The following is a 21,335-nucleotide window of genomic DNA, read 5'->3' as shown; positions in this document are numbered from 1 at the left end:
TGAAGTGACTTTGTTCGTTGACAACAATGTGTTTGCGGGATTTACAGGAGTGAATAAATTGAATACAATATCACAGAATTTATGGCATTTTAGACTTGGTCATCTCAACCGAAATGACATGAAAAAGTTAGCCAATTGTATGGCTATTGGTATGAGTAACGTAAAAAAAAAAGGATACACAGTTGTGCGAATCGTGTGTACTTGGAAAACATGTTCGTTCACCGTTTCCAAGAAATTCAAATAAACGTTCATTGCGAGTTTTGGAATTGATTCACAGTGATGTTTGTGGACCGTATCCAACGAATGCATACGATGGGTCACGTTATTTTGTGACATTCATGGATGATTATTCGAGAGCATCCATGGTCTATTGCATCAAGAGAAAAAGTGAAACGTTTGGTAAATTCAAGGAATTTGTTGCAATGGCTGAGGCACTTCATGGCTCAAAGGTGTCAAAATTGAGACATGATGGCGGTGGTGAATATACGTCAAACGAATTTAAAGAATACTGCAAACAAAAGGGTATTCAGATGTTAGTCACCGTTGCATACAATCCGGAAATGAATTCAGTATCTGAACGTTTAAATGAAACGCTGCAACACAAGGCTACGATAATGCTGTTGGCCAGTGGGATGGAAAATAAGTTTTGGAATGAAGCAATTATGTCGGCAAATTATATCAAAAATCGATTGCCAACAAACGCGGGTGGAAAGCAGTTTAAAGACAAGACACCAGCAGAAATTTGGTTTGGAAAGAAACCAGAGCTGTCAAACCTTCGAATATTTGGTTCTGAATGTTACAATCATATTCCACATGAAATGCGGTTGAAATTACAAGCAAAAGCAACAAAATGTATTATGCTTGGTTATGGTGCGACGTTTGGTACGTATTGACTTTGGGATATTGAACAACAGAAGCTAATTTTTAGTCGAAATGTAACATTCAATGAATCATCGGTATTAAATCGATCAAAGTTAGTAGAGATAATCGGTTCAGAGGCGGTTACAGATAGTGGGAGTACGTGTGACGGTAAAGCAGTTCAACCAAATGATGATGAACAGTCGCGTACTGATAAAACTGGAGAAATCCACAGTACTAATTTGGATTGTGTTGGTAACGGCGTTTATTTGGATAACATGGGTATCAGCGAGGTAACTCAACGAAAGAGCGGGAGAGTAAGAAAGGCAACCGCTACGTTACGGTAATTATGCACCTGAATGTGATGCGCATATGGCACTATCATCTATCGAAGGTGAATCACTAGTGTTATCAGCAGAACGATTTGTTGGTGACGATCCGTCCACAATATCGGAAGCAAAACGGCGTAGTGACTGGTCTGAGTGGGAATAAGCAATCAATTGTGAGATGCAGTCGTTAGCAAAGAACAATACTAGGTCTATTTGCGACTTACCTAGAGGAAGAAAAGCAATCACAAATAATTGAAATGTCTTTATGATTCGGATTGCCTTCATTCTATTCAATTGAGAGGCGGTGTTAATATAAACAATAAAATAGAATAAAGTAAGTTAAAAAACAATAACAATTGACAAATGAAGGCGATCGAGGTAACCTTGGTGATCAAGAAACAGTGAGAGTCAGTTTGAGAGAAACAGCTCAAGAGCACAGTAGTAGTTGTCTTTTTTGTTGATTCATCCTTTGTATTTCAATTAATTGATCGAATAAATTACTGCAATTTCTTGCATATTCTCTGAAAAGTAAGTAACAACAGCAAAATTCGGCAAAGAGCTACACCGATATCAGACCCCCAAATGGAGTTAGACATAACGTTCGTCCTTCTGTTTGAATTTAGTTATAAGAGTTGCCATATTCAGACAAAAGAGAAGAGTTGTTAATTTGGCTGGCAACCTCGGTTACTAAACCAATAAACCATGTGTAGTGTCCGCGAAAAAGATAAGCCAAGTGGTACCCGAAAACTAGATGTTAAGATTAAAATCTCGGAACTAGAGGGTGAATTAAAACGAATGAAAGTAAGTAATGCAGTAAGCTGTCTGCTAAACTACAGATACCATCGGTAAATCCTGGAAGTACTCCTACTTCTAACCCTAACACCAATCTGTCCTCCCGACCAGCCACCCCACACCTCCAAAACGCAGAAGTCTTCCACAAAGTGGGATACTCCTATGGAGGTGGTCTCGAAATCCTGACAACGCACCCCTGTGCTCTTCTGTTGTTTTTATTCTCCGTTGTCATCACAACCGTTATGCACGATGTCTAGATATTCTAACATAACCTGCCTCGAGTGAATTGGACCAATGATGAGTAAGTATAGTGTTTGCATGAGTACTGAGGTTTACACTTTAAACTATCAATTATCATTGGTTGATTGTGTCTTCTGAAATTTTATACATTATGTTCCTACTTTATCTACATGTAAAAAAATTAAAAACTAAGTTTTCTAAGTTGTTCTCTAGAGAGCTTATAACATTAACTATTCGTTATTCATTTGTAGACATTTGAATTCCGTTCCCATAAACAAATTTCAATTTTGTTCATAAAATCAGGTAGACTAAAAAGTTTTCTTTACTTGTTTACCACCAAACTTTAATCAGTTCAAACTTTTATTTCATACGAACCACATCTCTCTGAAGTTGCTTCTACGCTTCAATTCAAAATTATTAGTTAAATATTCTCGCTTTTATTAATGAGTCCCTGCCTCATTGGAAATGATAATCGGAAGAAATAAATACTTGTGTATAGTAATGCTAGAAGTACGATGCAAAAGGCAAATGATGTAAAGATTCTAGTGGCCCAAGAATTGGATTTAAATGTAAGTATAATTTTCATCTGCATTCAAGATTTTTATAACTAATGACATATTTTATGTTAAAACACACACAATTAAATTATTTAATTTAAATGGAAAACAAATAAAATTGGTATATATAATTAATCATATAATCTTTAATAATTTTATATATCTTTTTTAAGGTATTTTGACGATTCGTTGGGCACGAGGAGTTACGGTCACATGGAAAGGCTGATTACCATCATATAAATGAAGATGAAATGAGCCATGACAAAACCTGACGACATCGGGAAATATTTTCTCTGAGGCTATGAAATATGAAAAAAAATCCAAAAAATCCGAAAAAAGTACAAGAAAAAATCACAATAAAGAAGATAACAGCATTACCAAGAAACCGTCTTCAAAAATTCTACCAAAAAGGTTGAGGTCTAGAATGTTCCCGTTGGAGTTCCACATATCTATCTCTGTATATAGCAGGTACTTTCATTTTATGGAAATGTTTCCATAGTGTGGATCTAGGTTTCAACTCATCTATCATCTGAGAATGAAGCTTGTTTATAGCAATTATAATTTTAGATTAGTGCCGAAGTAATTCTTCCTTAAATTTTAATCTGTACTGTAATCACTAAATGTGTTATATGTTGCATATAACTTTTAAGTACCTCCACTGAATAGTTGAAGGTTAAAAAAATCGACAATGGGTCGAATCCATTTATTAACAACCAAACTTATATTAAATTAACCACATAACTTAAAGGTAAACAAAGTAGTTTTATTTGAAAAGTTATATTATATATGAATATTTGGGAGTCACATTTATAGTCATTTAGTGTAGGTTGAAATATAAGGATGAATTTCCTTCGAAACAGTTCTACCATTTAGTATAACTCATCTCATCTCGATATTTCTTTGCTCTGTCAATTTGTTGACACTGTGGATTCAAACGAATAGAATTATACCAAAAAATATAACTGAACCACAACTTGATGTAATATTAATACAATGCAAGATCAATTCAAATTTACTTGAAAGACGACAACGTGTTTCTAAACTACATATTTCGAATTAGGATTAATTGAATTAACCATAACTCTTGCCTATAATTGGACAGGGTGACATGCTATAAGGTGACGTAATCTTAGCAACATAATTGTTATTTTCTTTTATTTGACAAACAAACTTCCTTCGTTTCTATTGAAACATGAATGTTTGCAAAAACGTCACTCAATCCAATACTCACTCCCAAATGTCCGTTTATTTTTGTAATTACTAATTAATTAAAATTTTATTTATGTTTATATACATCAGGCTAATTATCTTCCTTTCAATTTCATACCTCACCTCTCTTAGCAACAAAATATATATCGGCATTTAAGTATAAAGTTAACAATGTTAACAAAAACAATTTCTATTCACATGTTAATTATCTGCTGAATCACAGACAGTATTTCTTTGATTCAAAATAAATGTCGACGAGGCTTCTTGGCGGTCTACCATGGGTGTTCAAACATTTCGATGTTGGAACTCGGAATTGTCTGCAGACGACTTACGTACCTGGCGGGGTGTTGTACTCGGTAGAGCAGTTTCCACGCTGCGATCTGTTGAGACTCAGCCCTTTGCAGGGGGTTTTGTCTTGTCGGTTAGACGAGACCCCGTGAGTAGAATATGGGCCACTTGAGACAGACAGCGTAGGTGTGACGTCACGACTCCCCCCTCCCCTCCGGCGCCAGTGGGCCACTTGAGACGAACAGCGTAGGAGTGACGTCACGACCCTGTCGGCACGTGCCGCCCATCTGTTTGGGTGGTTGCTGGCCTTTGTCGGCAAGTGAGCACGCGCCACCCCTCTGTTTGGGACGGTTTGTAGCCTTTGTCGGCATGTGGGCACGCGCCACTCATCTGTTTGTGATGGTTTATAGCCTTTGTCGGTATGTGGGCAAGCGCCACCCTTGTCGTGGGCCACCTCAGACCAAAAGCGTAGGTGTGACGTCACGAGTGTATGATATGCGCACCTTTCGTGGGCCACTTCAGACCAAAAGCGTAGAAGTGACGTCACGAGTGTGTGACATGCGCACCTTTCGTGGGCCACTTCAGACCAAAAGCGTAGAAGTGACGTCACGAGTGTATGAGTCGTGGGCCACCTCAGACCAAAAGCGTAGAAGTGACGTCACGAGTGTATGACATGCGCACCTTTCGTGGGCCACTTGAGTCCAAAAGCGAAGGAAGACGCGTATGCGCGCATTTGTTTATTTTTACCTGTTCGTGGGCCACTTCAGACCAAAAGCGTAGAAGTGACGTCACGAGTGTATGAGTCGTGGGCCACCTCAGACCAAAAACGTAGGAAGACGCAAGAGTGAATGAAAATGCAATTAATTTATAATTAGGATTTTATTATTGTGTATTTATATAATGTATAATTTTTATTATTATTTCGTAACAATTTGAAATGTGGCAAGTGGCTTGGAGTAACCACCAATGAGTTGTTGACCTGTGAATACAAGCAAGTATTTTTCCGGTTCAAACTTCTCGATGTTGGCCTCCAGTACATGGGTCGCTCGATTCGGCAGAAACACTACAGTTTTTTCCAACTCCACCAAGACACTTTTACCGAATGTGCCATTCACTATCCTCATCCCGAGTATCAAATGACCTTCTCCTTCCTGTAGACTGGTCAGCTTGGATATGGGTTTTCTGTTCTGATCGGTTACAGCGTTGATTTGTTGCAAATCCATGTTTCTGTTCACTGCTTAGAGAAATATTCATATAACATACATTTATACAAAAGTTATTAATTATTTGTACTTACCCTGATTAATGATGATGATAGTGATGATGATGGTGATGGTAAAACGAAAGCTGCCACTGATGGAATGATACCGATGAGAATGAAAATGTAAAAAGTAAAGTTCACCCTCACCCTCCCGACCAATAATCACAAAATAGTGTTGGTGGTGGTGGTAGTAGTAGGCGTGACTTGACAGAGTAAATCCAACTTGTCTGTACAAGTTATCAAATCTCAACTTGAATGAACGACAATGATGCACAATAAAAATGCCCTAGTCGTAAATTAAAATGTATGTAAATAAAACAATGAAATAGAGTATACAGTATTTATTTCACAAAATGGATAATATTTTTTACAAATATAATTACTAAACTGATAAACCTACAATAATTACAATATAAATTTAATTATTATTAATGTAACATTCGTACATATTCTAACAATTACAAACAATTATCGGTATGAAGAGGAAGAAAAGGAGAGGGGAATGCCGTTGTCAAGATTTCTATTATACTACATATTATACCATTTAACAAAATAATATTTTCAATATCGCACATGTGTAAAAGTACACAACTGTCTGCTCGATATAAATTTACACAATTAAATATCGGATTGTATGATAAACAAATTTCTTCGGACACTTTTTGAAATGTAACTGATAAACTGCTCATCTCCTCCGGTTGCGCAGTTGAAATATTCTGAATAATTCGAATAAAGTTTATCCATTCTTCAATGCCAAAGGATACGTTGGTTTCATCTTCACAGGTGTTCACTATTCTAACTACAGGTGTACAGTCTCTGACAACACTTAATCCACACTCAATTTCATATTGGCAAACATGACTGAATTCGTGGGTGGTGCAAAACAAAAGATGTTTTTCTTTCTGAATCTCTACTTGAAAGTTCCTCCACATGCGATCCAACTCGGCATTGTAATTGATGCCTTGCTCCGCAATATCCACAACTGTTGTTCCACAAGAGTCCGTAAAGTTCATCTCGTTGTCTTTTTCTTTTTTACGTTATCTATTATTACAATTTATTCACTATTTAGTCTGCACGGACCGAGTTTTGAAACTCTACTAAACTTACATACACATACACAAATAACGAAATCTCACCCAACTAACCCCCAGAAAATTGTACAACAGGTCTCGACAAATCTCAACATGTCTCTACAGGTTACTCTACAACGTTATTTTTGTCAATCCATTCTTCTTTCTTATAACCCAACCATTTGACGAGTAATAAATTACCCCGTCTACGTAAAACCTTTTCGATTAGAAACAGGTCAGGGTGTTTTGTCTTTTGCAGTTCTTGTTCATAAAAACCACCATTGATTATGGTACCCTCAAGATCTTTTAATATGTACGTTCTCGGATTGCTGTGCACCACTTTGAATATCTTGAAAACTTCAGCGGTCCAGTTTGGAGTGTATCCCTTTTCAAACACATGTTTTGCTTTGCTAATTCGTACAAAATCACCGACGGAAAATTTTCCCTGTCCCGTCCATATTTTAATGCCAGCATACACATCTCTGTATAAACGTTCTTCATTTTCCTTGTTCACATCCGACGGTCTCATTTTAATTGTTCGATGCACTGTATTGTTATAATCCGACACTATTTTAGGAATTACGTCTAGCCACTTGTATTCTCCATTCAGTGAAAAATGTTTATACAATTTCTCCTTTATTGTTCGTATTACACGTTCAGCCATCGCTGCTTTTTTGCTGCTAAACGTATTGTAATGATTTATGTTGTGCTGCTTCATCAGTCGCTCGAATGAACTGTTGAAATATTCTGTGCCCTGATCAGTTTGAAGATTTTTCGGTCGTCTGTCCGTCAGTATTTTTGCAAATGCTTTTGCCACCTCGGTCCCCGTCTTAGATTTTAATGGTTCTACCCATAAATACTTTGAGAAACAATCAATCACAACCAGTATGTATTTATAGTTTCTATTGTATTTGGCATACTTGTCCAATATTCCAAGATCTGATTGCCACAAATCATCCAATCCCTTAACAACGGTTTGTCTTCTTGGAAAATTTATACGCATCGGTCGGTGTAGTTCATTTACCAGGTCAATTTTATCGTTGTGGTGTTTGCGATTGTTGTAGTTTTTGTTGTTGTTGCTGCTACCATGTCGAGTCTGTTTAGCCATCTGTCAACTGAAGGGTTTCACTCGCACTTTACTGATTATCTGATTGTGTCGCTGGATCTAATCGGTTCATGAGCCATGATATCCATTCTACAGTTTTATCCAATCTCTCTTTTATAACAATTATTTCGTATTCATGATCCTCAAACCTTTTATCTACATATTCCTTGTTTACTGCGTCGAGAAGGTTCGTGGCTGCCAAGACATTACACAATTTTCGACTTTTACAATCAATATTTCCGTCTCGAGTAAACTCAAAGGGTAGTAAGACGGGTTTGCAATTTTTATGATCCTTATTGCTGAACTCTTTGCGTGAGGACTGTCCGAACTTGTTCAGCCCCATTCTTACACTGATTAAAATGCATTAAAATTTTTAATTTATTATTCCACTCTCTTTTAGTTCTTCAATGATTGAAATAATCTCATTGTCATGTGCATTATTTCCGGCATGTTTTGACGAAACCAATAGTTTTAGACGTTGTACCAGTTCGTTTACATCATCCCAATAAACGTATTCGATGGGTTTATTCAACGTATTACAGGGTACTCGTCGTTGTTGCCGTCGTCGTCGTTGTTGTTGTTGTTGTTGTCGCTGTACTTCACATCCTCCTCCTCCTCCTCCTCCTCCTCCTCTAATTCCATCGCCAGTTGATGAGCCCTTGTTTGATTGTTCCATAAGCGGCTTAATCACTTTTCTGTATTTCAGCTTATTCGTGCCTCTTATAGAGCCATTAGGTGCATAATTTCTTCGATGTACATTAGTACACTTTAAAATTTCTAAATACGCTTTTGTATCGTGTCTTGTAAAAAAAACGGGACTTTTTTTAAACAGCAACTCGTAAATGCCTTTTCGTCCGTCGTACGTTCGACCTCCAATTGTAAAACGATCCAGTTCGGTATCGAAATTAATTTCAGAATTTCCAATCAACCATCGCTCCGTTTCTACATCGTACTTTACACCGTACGTTTTATCGACCTCCCTATTTTTAGAGTCATTTAAATACAGGTCCAAGTATGAACGAGTCAAAGGAGTGTAGACGATAGTCGACATGTCGTTTGTGCTGTCATATGAACCATCACTGTTACTGTTCTTGGACAAAGTTGATTGTTCCGGATCGTAAAAAATTTCATCTTCAGATTCTAACTGTTTGGAAACGTCATCGTTGTCATCGTCGTCCATTTTCTTCAATTGTGGTGGGTCGCTGTACAACTTTTGCTGTGTTGTTGCTGGTGTGGTCTGTTTTGTAGAATTTTTAAATTTGGCCGTCAATTCAGTTAATGGTTTGGTGATTGGGGTAAATAGTTCACCCAACACTGCTTCACTATCCAATTTGTCTTGTTTAAGTAACTGGTATTTTTTTCGTATGTTGCGGGATAATTCATCGATTTTACGCATAACCTGAGTATTGTTTGACGACATTGTCACGACTGTTTCCGTTGTATGTTAAACTTACACTTTTATATATTGATCAAATCCTTTTCGGAAGCGTCCATTGTCCAGAGGAAAATCTTTAATAATCACTAAACAACCATAATTTTCCCTCCAACAGTCGCAGCACAATTCCTTGAATCGTTCGTACGCCATGTCGGGAGACACATGTTCGTTGTACACATACTTTAAATTTTTTTTTCTCGTCCTGTCGAAAGAGTACAATTACATTGCTGTTGTCGCGAATGAGTTGCTTGGATACACTGGTGTATGTTTGTGCTACAAACATGGCATCGATATTCTTGTGTCTACACATGGAGTAATACTCGCGAATTTTATTCTGTTTTTCACATATAACATCGTCAAATATAAATACCGAATTGCATTTAGCTTCCGACGGTTCAATCAACTCATCCTTGTTACTAAACTGAAAATATTCTATTCCTTTGACACGATTTAAAACGGATTCGAGCAGTTTGTACTTTGGCTGATACAGAGTTTTTGAATATACGTAAATATTTTCAAAACGTACTCCGTTCGGATCGTAAATTAAAGCCAGTAATGCATTTGTTTTTCCACAATTTGAAGGTCCAATAAACAGAGCTCTGAATGAGTTGGGTAACAATTCACCATGCCTTCTGTTTTTTACACCTGTTGCTGCTTCGTCATCAAGATAATCTAGATTTTCAATGGGTAACTTTTGACGTTGTTGTATGTACTGCATGATTGGTTTGTCTTACACTGAAGCAGTTTAAAATTTTGACTAGGTATATAAGTATTTTACAAAGGAATAAAACAAAAGATAAATTTACAGCAAAAAAAAAAAAAAATTTATTGTTATTTCTTGAGCAACTCTCTTATAATGCCTAACATTTCAATTGTACATATCATAAGTTTATCGAAACTCTCTGGTTTACATAAAAATTGTAGACAGTGTGATGGATTTATTGCCTCTGAAGAATCGGATATCGAAGATAAGGACGGTGATGATGCGGTAATGTGTGAAGACAACTCAGCGTCTAAACCCATCAGTTGATTGCTTTCGTACACTGCACGGAATATGTAAAAACATTCACAAGTATCGGGTCCCTCGACAGTCGTTGGATTAGCCCAAATATATGATTCAAAATGTGTACCAGAAGATTCGGTGTAAATCTCGCGCACATTAACAACCTTCTCAATTTTATTTTTATACAGTTCAAGTCTCTTGATTTTTTCCCGATCTATACACGTTTGAATAAATTCTTCAATTTTTTCTAAGGTGTACTTGATGATCGGTGACAACGACGGCGCCGATGACGACGACGGCGACGAAGAGCTCGGTACCGATGACATTTCGAAACTAAACGTTAAATATAGACGGTTAATTAATTTATAGAAATTCATTACAAATACGGAAATATGAAAATATAATTTAGGTGTAGGGTTTATGTGTTACGACTCTGTGTCGATCCGCTAATGATAAACTGCTCTGCCATATTTAGGATTGTTTATAATCATTAGGCAAACATTAAAATAGTTTTCTCTCAAAATATTTTTCCCACCCAACATGTGGTTGCAATCTTATCAACCACAACAGGTTGAAGGGTGTTTACTGTGTCGAACCGCTAATGATAAACTGCTCTGCTCTATTTAGGATTGTTTATAATCATTAGGCAAACATTAAAATAGTTTTCTCTCAAAATATTTTTCCCACCCAACATGTGGTTGCAATCTTATCAACCACAACAGTTTGAAGGATGTTTACGACCCTGTGTCGAATCGATAATGATAAACTGCTCTGTCCTATTTAGGATTGTTTATAATCATTAGGCAAACATTAAAATAGTTTTCTCTCAAAATATTTTTGCCACCCCACATGTGGTTGCAATCTTATCAACCACAACAGTTTGAAGGATGTTTACGACCCTGTGTCGAACCAATAATGATAAACTGCTCTGCCCTATTTAGGATTGTTTATAATCATTAGGCAAACATTAAAATAGTTTTCTCACAAAATATTTTTCCCACCCAACATGTGGTTGCAATCTTATCAACCACAACAGTTTGAAGGATGTTTACGACCCTGTGTCGAATCGATAATGATAAACTGCTCTGCCCTATTTAAGATTGTTTATAATCATTAGGCAAACATTAAAATAGTTTTCTCACAAAATATTTTTCCCACCCAACATGTGGTTGCAATCTTATCAACCACAACAGTTTGAAGGATGTTTACGACCCTGTGTCGAATCGATAATAATAAACTGCTGTCATTTTTAGGATTTTTTATTATGATATTTTTACTACTCGTACACACAATTAATTTTACAATACATTTCTTGGTGTAATTATTCTAACTACAGGTTTACATTTTAAATTTCTAAATCTAAACGGATTTTCGAAAACATCCCGCCAGCAATTCATTGCAACAATACTTTCACATTCCTTGTTCTTGTTGATGTTGTTGTTGTTGTTGTTGTTGTCCGCCGGTACGTTGACGTCGACAGGCTTGTTGGATTCCATGTGTTTGCTAGTGTTGTGGACGTTGTGGTGTTTACACAATGAAATATTTTCTCGTTCTATTCACATTGTGATGCCGATATCCAACTTATATTTAAGTCACAGTGCGTACAATTTCACTTAGCGGTAGATACTCCAAAACACAATCGTGCACGATTACGCAATATGCCTTTGTTTTCTGGGGAAATGCGACCCTCGATTCAATTTCCAATTTAACATCTATAGTACCCAGTTTCAGTGCTGTATTTCTTTTGGAGCAATCAATAACAAATATGGTATTATCCTTAAACGTTGAATAATCGAGTAGAGGTTGCTTTGCTTGGGATGCATCATGTTTGAAATTGTTAAAAAACTGAGTATAGTTGTAATGCGATTCGGTATAACTGTGTTTGGCAAAATTCAAACCCTGTCGTTCAGCTGGATAATATTCACCGTTCAACACGACCCGTACTTCCGAGGCGTGCATATTATCAAAGACGGTCGTATCAACCGAATCATTTTCTCTTTTGTCCGATTGAAAAGCAACAATTACAAATCGTGAACTCTCCACAGCTGTACATGTTTTCACACCCCAAATTTCCTTCGTTGATCCAGTTGTTAATTGTGGCAGTTCATGATATTCCCATCTTCTGAATGGTAAAAGTATAGGTTTATCATTTTTTATCGAATCCAACAATTTTATTTTCAGCATGTCATTTGGAACAACAATGGGTGCTTTTAGACAAATGTTGGTCATTTTGATGATACCTGAGGTGGGTGCTGTATCTTTCAAGGATTTACACACAATAGCATCTAGATCGCTTCGAGCTCTGACCAATCTTAAGGTGTGTTTACCAAATTGAGCTAGTTTATAGTCGATAAATAGACCAAACAGATGATGCAGTGGTATTCTTAAAACAAACGTTGACTTGTTCTTGGTCGTAACTAGATTGTTTGGGTAACACCATCCTGCCGTACTCAAAATATTGCTATCCATTTGATTGTAACAAAGATATCCTCTAATTGTGGAGACGATTCCCGGTGTACGAACAGAGTCCACTTCTTTTCCGTTTAGCTCGTAAGTGATATTGTCAAACATAAATGCACCAGCATTGTTGACCAGTGAAACTTCACCTTCACCTCCATCTCTTCTCAGCTCCCCTTCAATCACAATTGCCGCCTCGTGCATCAGTACCCAGGAATCCCTCTGGTTTATGGAGATTTCAATAACGTCGTTATTATTGAACGATTTTATGTATGGGTAATAGGTGCGAGTTTCCATTTTTTGAATTGTTTCGTCGTACCGTGGTTTGCGGTAGACCTCGAACACCTGATTGTACGACGACATTGTAACCCAGTGATTGTAAAAACAATACGTTGTCTAGAGTCAAACGTTGCTTCGGCCTGCGCTTCTGCTTCTGCTTCTGTTTCTTCTTTTGCTGTTGATAATTAAGCTGATTCACACACGATGACGGTTTTTCATATACTGATGGATTTGTACTGTTGTTGTCCGAATTATAGTAATCGAAAGTCAAACCCATTTTACGTGAGCTTTTTCAATTCCAATCGGATAATAATTTCCTCCCCTCGGAAATTAACAGGTTCAAAATTTTGATCCAAAATCTTCGCGTAGCCAGGGTTGCTGTCCAATGCAAATTCGTAGATGGTGTGTGTCGGTCTGTCCTTGTAAAACGCACCCGTGGTAATGTTACAGTCGATATGTAATGTTTTCACCTTTACTATATCCACAGGTAAGTCAGATTCGTAAAGTGTTCCTGTTTCTAGAAGTTTTGCCGAAAAACCCAACAATTTCCCAACAGAAGACGGTGTGCTGAAGTCAATTGCAAGTGTTTCGCTATATATTTCACACTTGAGGGTGTTATGGTTAGGTTTTATCGATAAAATCTTTCCTTCCGCTAACTCATCTTCAATGGAATCTTGAATAATTCTCTTCTCTCTTTTTCAATATCACTTATTTCATATGCACCCTCGGGGATTTCTATATATCCGATACGATTGGCTATGTTCCGGTAGTTAAACGTATTACAATTTGAATCAATATTCGGAATACTGTTGTACGAATGAAATCCAATTAAGGCGAGCCCGTACTGTACTTCGGGATCCAACTGAATAGGATTTACAAAATCGATATTTAATATGTGGCTGGTACTTGTAAGAGTAAATATATATGACATTGCTCTCACAACGTTTCAAATAAGACTGAGTAATAGTTTAGCTCACTGCTTATTTAACACAAAATAATAGAAAAACGCAACAACAATAATAACAACAACAACAGCAATTGTGGATGTGTGTGTGCGTGTGAGTGCGTGTGTGTGTGTGTGTGTGTGTGTCATCAAATAAAACTCAATTAAAATTAATGATTTTTCTTTATTATTATTATTATAGTATGACAAAGTATTCATTGTTTTATATTGTATAAAAATTTCAAGCAGTAACGACCACAGGATGACTCATTAAACTTCTGCTCAGGGTGTACATTGTAATAAATTTGACAATTTTTTCCCATGTATCGAATTATCTCCAACGGTGGTTGTAAATCCCCAAAACTATCATAATACTTGACTTGATTTCCTCTCTTTGCGTAACAAACCCAGTGAGTTCCGTAATTTGTTGAATCGTCCAGGTTCACGACGGCACTTTCGTTTTTCTTAGGATACAAAGGTAGAGCGTCACGCATAAAAACACCTCTAAAATAGGGTATTTTCAATTGTTTGGCAAATTTGATTATTTCATGATCGTAGAGTGCTCGTGCGGGCACTCTTATCGGTAGTTTTTTGGAATTTTTTCCAAGAACAAACCGTACCCTTTTGGGTTTTTTCGTAAGTACAATCCACTACCCTTTTTTCCTATTTGCTCCATGCGTTGATTGTGTCGTTTCTGTTCATCTAGATTCTTCTTTGCATTTTTCGCGTCGATTATTGTTTTTGCCACACCGGCAGCACCACCCATTAATGCTCCAAGACTTGATAAACCAGCGAGAATTGGCAGTAACGGCAGAATTCCTCCTTGTTTCGAACTAAACGGAATTGTTCTAGGTATCTTCACGTTTTTTCGACCCCCAATTCGTTTAGTGTTGACTTTGGCTATTTTTATTGCCGCTGCAGCGATTTTTCGTAGTGACTTGCTACCTGGTTTTATGTCGACCGATTTTAAAATCTTTTTATCGATTTTGTCGACAATGTCTTTCTTGAATGAAATTTTTGATTGGTGTTGTGTACGATGACCCATTCCGAGCTTCCTTTTTATCTTCATTCCCGTTGTTACAAGCCACGCGGCTGCTTTTTCACCCAAATTAGCGTTCTTGGATTTTACACGGTTCCACGCCTCGTTTTCCAAAACAAAGTCTGCCTTGTGTCTATCCTGCAGCGATTTATTTTCCTCGTAGGCAATGTCGTGTCGTTTACAGGCTTTGTCCAACTCGTTGATACCTGTATCACCTCTCGCTAGTCGTTTTTTCAATTTTGTACCAGGACCACAGTACTGATAAAATGGTAGATGTAATTCAAACGGTAAGTTGTCAATAACAGAGTTTAATAAACCATTACCGCGATACTCAATGACCAACATTGAAATGAAATGTCAGCACTCTGTACATCATATTTATCACCGATGTTTTCAAACAGTGAGGTAATTGAAAAAACATTCAAATTTATTTGTAACGTATATTTTTAATATTAAATTCTTTCTCAATACAATATATATATATATATATATATATATATATATATATATATATATATATATATATAAAATATTATTTATGCCGTCTTTTTGCATCGAGGGAGACGGCTATTCCCCTCGCTGTTGCACTTGATGAATCCGCAATGATGCGGAGCCGTCTAGCCTCCATTTGGAGACCAGCAAGTGTCGCCGCAGCCTCAACGGCGCGGCGCTCTGCCGCTTCGGCTTTGGCTACAGCGGCCTTAGCCACCGCCTCTGCTGCCACCACCTCAGCGTCCTCCGCTGCCGCATCTGCCTCAGCCTCTCTCCTCAATCGTTGGTGACGTTCACCCTCGCGACGTCTAAACGCCTTTCTTTCCCCACGAGTGAGACCGTGAGGTGGATACCGGATGATCGGTAGATTCTCCGTCCTTACGTAAAAATCTGTGTCAAAAAAGGAAGGCCCGCCGCAATCGTCGTCCCAATTTTCCTATATAAGAAAATATATGTTTAATAAGTAAATTGTAATAATATAATAAGCTAAAAACTCACCTCAATCACGTTTGCCCTGACTGACATATTGCCAATGATTTTAAGAATTAAATAAAAATTCTAGACTGTCTAATTCTTCAGATTAGAAATGGTTTTAAAGAAAATACCCCACTCTGGAATTCACTGTTTACACCTACACCCTTGTTGTCAACCACTCACAAGTAACCATCCACTCCCACCAAATAGATAAAAAGAAACAACCACCACCTAATGAAGTGAAAAAATCACCACCCTAGAAGAAACGCCCCCACATTCGAAATGTAATGGTAGGGATGGTGGTGGTACAGGGTCTTATATTTAGAGTCTTCCGCTCAGATTTTCATATTCTTACATTAACCATCAGTTTATTAACACTGTTGACTGTTATTTGAAAGAATAGCTCTGTTGATCATCCTCACGAATATTTTTGTTCGTATTTTTTATTTTATTTTTAGACTTCTACTTCACCTTTTTATTCTGCTATCATGGGTAAGTTGTTTTTATTTATTTTTATTTATTTATTTATTTGTGTTTATTACAGAAAACAACGCATTCCACTTTGTGAATGATAATGATGATAATAATCTTGAATCTTCAGACATCATTTTCTACGTTATAGATGAACTTGGCTTGACACCAAACAATGGTAAATTGATTTATAAATATATATGTATACAAATTATTTATATATTTATTAATTTATTTATATTTTTTTTCCAAAAGCTGAATCCTCCGTTGTAGATAATGACGATGAGTCCTACAACATGAGTTTACACATAATAGATGAGATTGAATCGCAAGAACAACAACAACAACAACAACAACAACCACAACAACAACAAGCATTTCAAGTTGTAGACGATGTTGAACAATCGACTGGCCGTTTTAACCTAATCCAGCGAGCTGTTTCCTTTAAAATTAACCCCGTTCCGGAGAACATTCATCCCGTGAATTGGATACGCAACGGAATAACCTCAATTGTTCAACATTCATTGGAGGGACTCAATCCGGAGGATCGCGTCGGGTTTTCGTTTTCTGGTAGTGAACTTGTTCGCGGTGAAGCCTGGGCACGCTTCAAACCAAGGCATTCAGTGTCCGCTGATGGGGTGCTCGATTTGGTGCAATCAGTATACCAATCTAATTCGGCTGGTGTGAACACTGAAACTTTTCAGATAAAAGTGACGGTTATTAAGATGCCGGTGGGTATGGGGCGTGCCCAGAAAACAAAATATAATAGTTTCGAAGAAGAATGTGCTGCAAGAAGAGGTATTATTGTTATAAAAAATTCAGATAACCTTTGCCTGCCACGGGCACTTGTAGTGTTAATCGCGAAACTGACCAGTGATCCACAATTCGTACAGGTTCGCCGGGACATTGGACAACTACAAGGAATACGAGCTATGGAACTGTGCCAGAGAGCGGGTGTTGATATTCCCGCAGAGGGTGCCGGGATTCAGGAGTTGCAAGCATTCCAAAGGGTTTTACCCGAATACAGAATTACAGTGTTCAAGTACGGTGCCGGTGGACGAGAGGTGATTTTTAAAGGACAAAGTGAAGGACCAACCTTTAATTTGCTACTCCACAAAGAACATTACAACGCGATTGTATCGTTAACCTCTGCATTTTCCTGCAATTACTACTGTGAAGAATGTTATCTCCCATTCAATAAACGCATCAACCATCGTTGCAGTGGGATTTGTCCGTGCTGTCGTGAATCACCACGGTGTGAGGATGAGGAGAAAATAGAGTGTGTGGATTGTCATCGTCACTTCAGGAGCCGGAAATGTTTGGAAAACCATCTACGGATTAAGAAGACATCCAACGTGTGTGCCGACTTGCGATTGTGTCAAAGGTGCTTTAAAACTGTCGATGGAAAACGTAGGCATGAATGTGGTGAAATTTTTTGTAAGATCTGTAAAAAACACCATCAGATAAATCAACAGTGTTATATTCAGCCAAACACAAAGGAACCCTGCCTTACTGATTTATTATTCATATTTTACGATTTGGAAACACGACAGGACACCATTCAGACCGACGGCAGTGCAGTGCATGAAACCACATTGTGTGTGTTTAAATTGTGTTGTTCCAACTGTTTAGATACGGAAGTGGAATTTTGTGAAAAATGCGGCGTAAGGACCCACGTAATTATCAACAACCCTATTGAAAATTTTATGAACTTTGTGTTGAATCAAAGGAAAATTTTCAAAAGAGCGACTGTGATTGCACATAACGGTCAAGCATTCGACCATCAGTTCAACCTGAACTATATTCTCACCAAAACGGACATCAAGCCAAACTTAATTATGCGGGGGACAAAAATTATTTTGGCTGAGGTGGGAAATGTGCGATTTTTGGACTCGCTAAATTATTTTCCAATGGCTCTGGCAAAGCTACCTAAAGCTTTCGGCCTTGCTGGAAACTTTAAGAAGGGTTATTTTCCACACTTGTTTAACACCCTGGAAAATCAGCAATATGTGGGTCCTTTACCATCTGCTGAATTTTACGGTCCGAATCAAATGAAGCCCGAGGACCGACATACGTTTTTAAACTGGCATCAAGAGCATCAGAATGATGTTTTTAATTTCCAGGAGGAAATCGTCGCATATTGCAAGTCGGACGTGGAAATACTAATGAGAGCCTGTCTTTCATTTAGGTCAATGCTTCTTAACGAGTGTAAGGTTTGTCCATTCACCGAAGCAACAACAATAGCATCAGCGTGTAATAAGGTGTTTGCACGAAACTATCTGGAAGCCGATACAATCGCCGTTATTCCCCGTGGTGGTTACCGATTGGCTGATAATCAATCGGTTATCGCTTTACAATGGTTGTTGTGGGAGGAGAACGTACGAGGAATCACCATACACCACGCCGGTACAGGTCGAGAACACCTAGTAGGAGGAGGACTCAAAGTTGACGGTTTTAACGAGGAGCAGCGTCAGGTATTCGAGTTTCACGGTTGTTACTTCCATGGATGCACCAGCTGTTTCAAATTTCACCGAGACACATCGATTGGAGGAGGTAAAATGGATACCATGCGAAATCGTTACGAGGCCACCACCATTAAAACGACTCGACTTCGCAACCTGGGATTTGAAGTCATCGAAATGTGGGAATGTAACTTCCGCGCATTATTAAAACAGAGTTGTGAAGTGCGTGATTTTGTCGAAAACCATCCCGTGTTGGCAACATCACCATTGAATCCTCGTGACGGTTTTTATGGAGGCCGGACCGGAAACACTGTTACATACTACAAATGTAACGAGGGTGAGCGCATCAAATACATCGATGTATGTTCGTTGTACCCTTTTGTGTGCAAGTACGGCCGATTTCCTCTAGGACACCCCACAATTTATGTAGGATCTGCAGTCCGGGACATTGATTTATCCACCGTAGATGGCATGGTGAAATGTAAAATTTTACCACCCGCGCAGTTGTACCACCCCGTTCTCCCTGTCAGGATGAAGGGAAAGTTAATGTTCGCCCTTTGCAACAGCTGTGGTGAAAGTTCACAGCAGCGTGAGTGTTGCCATACGGAGGAAGAACGATTGTTCACAGGGACATGGGTAATTGCAGAAGTCGTGAAAGCATTGGAAAAAGGCTACAGGATTGTGGAAGTGTTTGAAGTGTGGACATACGAAACGCGTCAATACAACCATGCGGCGGGTCAGCCGGGTTTATTCACAGAAATGATGAATAAATTCATCAAAATTAAACAGGAAGCCTCCGGCTGGCCCGCGGATTGCATAAACGATGTGGTGAAACAACAACAATATCTGGTGGATTTTGAAGAAGCTGAAAAAGTGAAGCTAACACCGGAACGCATCGAAAATAACCCTGGTCTTCGATCCCTCGCCAAATTAATGTTGAATTCGTTCTGGGGAAAGTTTGGACAACGTGAAAACCAACCACAAACAACCATCGTCAACGATCCTCAGGAATGCTTTGATCTCCTTGCGCATCCGTCGAAGAATGTCAACAGTATAACTCCTGTGAATGAACAAACTGTTGTAATCAACTGGGAGTACGCCGACGAGGCTGTGGAATCTCTGCCTACTGTGAATGTGGTAATTGCAGCTTTTGTTACAGCACAGGCCCGTTTGAAGTTGTACGAATATCTAGAGATGTTGGATACACGTGTTTTATACTACGACACCGATTCCGTTATCTATGTGTCAAGCAACCATTTTCCAGATCCCCCGACTGGAAAATTCATTGGGGACATGACCGATGAGCTGGAGGTATACGGTATCGGTTCCTACATCACGGAATTTGTTTCGGGCGGGCCTAAAAATTACGCATACTCGGTGTGGTCAACGACGAAGCTGTGTATCGAACATGTTTGTAAGGTGAAAGGGATCGCCTTAACATACAGTGCTTCTCGGTTGATTAATTTTGAGAAAATTAAACAAATGGTTCTAGAAAAAACAGATCCCATTCGTTTGACGTCGATGAACTTTGTGCGGACAAAAGATCATTGTGTAGTAACCAAAGAGGAGACAAAGACATACAGAACGAATTCAACAAAGAGACTCTTCATGGATGACAACAGTTCTCGGCCATTCGGATACAAGGTCCCTAGGAACTAATTAAGTGGAAATTAAAAATTAATATAATAATATAAAAAAAAGGTAACTTTGAATTATTAATATTATATAGATATATATGGTACATACAATTTGTCTATTTTGTTTTTGATATATTCAACGCGTACAACCGGGTGAGAAACGGACTTGTACGCTCAGCCTACATCACAACCACCACAACTACACTTATGAGCCTCAGTCAAATAATCAATCACAAAAAAAAGGTGTATCACTACAAAAATTACCATTGAATAATTAATATTGTATATGTATGTTTTCTGTTTAGAAACACGGTATTTGCACCAATCAACGACTGGGATTCGAAAGCAACAACGAAAGAAAGAACTTTTTTCACCTCTTTTTCATGTATCGAAATAACAAAATGTATAATAAATTGTAATATAAATGTACAATAATAAATTGTAATATAAATGTACAATAATAATAATAAATTGTTAACTTATTGATATGTTTTTGTTTTTAATATGTAATAAATCATAATTATAAATTAATTGCATTTTCATTCACTCTTGCGTCTTCCTACGTTTTTGGTCTGAGGTGGCCCACGACTCATACACTCGTGACGTCACTTCTACGCTTTTGGTCTGAAGTGGCCCACGAACAGGTAAAAATAAACAAATGCGCGCATACGCGTCTTCCTTCGCTTTTGGACTCAAGTGGCCCACGAAAGGTGCGCATGTCATACACTCGTGACGTCACTTCTACGCTTTTGGTCTGAGGTGGCCCACGACTCATACACTCGTGACGTCACTTCTACGCTTTTGGTCTGAAGTGGCCCACGAAAGGTGCGCATGTCACACACTCGTGACGTCACTTCTACGCTTTTGGTCTGAAGTGGCCCACGAAAGGTGCGCATATCATACACTCGTGACGTCACACCTACGCTTTTGGTCT

General features: G+C 38.2%; 3 protein-coding genes across 3 annotated transcripts; 1 reads left to right on the top strand and 2 right to left on the bottom strand.

Annotated features, from left to right (window-relative positions):
• Nucleotides 1-14,004: 14,004 nt before the first annotated feature.
• Nucleotides 14,005-15,238, bottom strand: LOC126264181 (uncharacterized). The gene is made up of 2 exons (XM_049961033.1): nucleotides 14,447-15,238; nucleotides 14,005-14,330 (listed from the first exon to the last, which is right to left on the bottom strand). The coding sequence occupies exons 1-2, from the start codon at nucleotides 15,208-15,210 to the stop codon at nucleotides 14,042-14,044; spliced, it is 1,053 nt and encodes a 350-aa protein (XP_049816990.1). The 5' UTR covers nucleotides 15,211-15,238; the 3' UTR covers nucleotides 14,005-14,041.
• Nucleotides 15,239-15,397: 159 nt separating this feature from the next.
• LOC126264355 (uncharacterized) lies at nucleotides 15,398-15,937 on the bottom strand. Its single transcript, XM_049961959.1, has 2 exons — nucleotides 15,856-15,937; nucleotides 15,398-15,793 (listed from the first exon to the last, which is right to left on the bottom strand). Exons 1-2 carry the CDS (start codon nucleotides 15,880-15,882, stop codon nucleotides 15,398-15,400), a joined length of 423 nt encoding a protein of 140 aa, XP_049817916.1. The 5' UTR covers nucleotides 15,883-15,937.
• Nucleotides 15,938-19,229: 3,292 nt separating this feature from the next.
• On the top strand, nucleotides 19,230-20,561 carry LOC126264180 (uncharacterized). The gene is made up of 2 exons (XM_049961031.1): nucleotides 19,230-19,353; nucleotides 19,411-20,561. Exons 1-2 carry the CDS (start codon nucleotides 19,236-19,238, stop codon nucleotides 20,421-20,423), a joined length of 1,131 nt encoding a protein of 376 aa, XP_049816988.1. The 5' UTR covers nucleotides 19,230-19,235; the 3' UTR covers nucleotides 20,424-20,561.
• Nucleotides 20,562-21,335: the final 774 nt, after the last annotated feature.

Source organism: Aethina tumida, chromosome 1 (genome assembly GCF_024364675.1).
Source record: "Aethina tumida isolate Nest 87 chromosome 1, icAetTumi1.1, whole genome shotgun sequence".
Classification (NCBI taxonomy): domain Eukaryota; kingdom Metazoa; phylum Arthropoda; class Insecta; order Coleoptera; family Nitidulidae; genus Aethina; species Aethina tumida.
The sequence above is the reverse complement of the archived record's forward strand: the minus strand, read 5'-3'. Positions and strand labels throughout refer to the sequence as shown.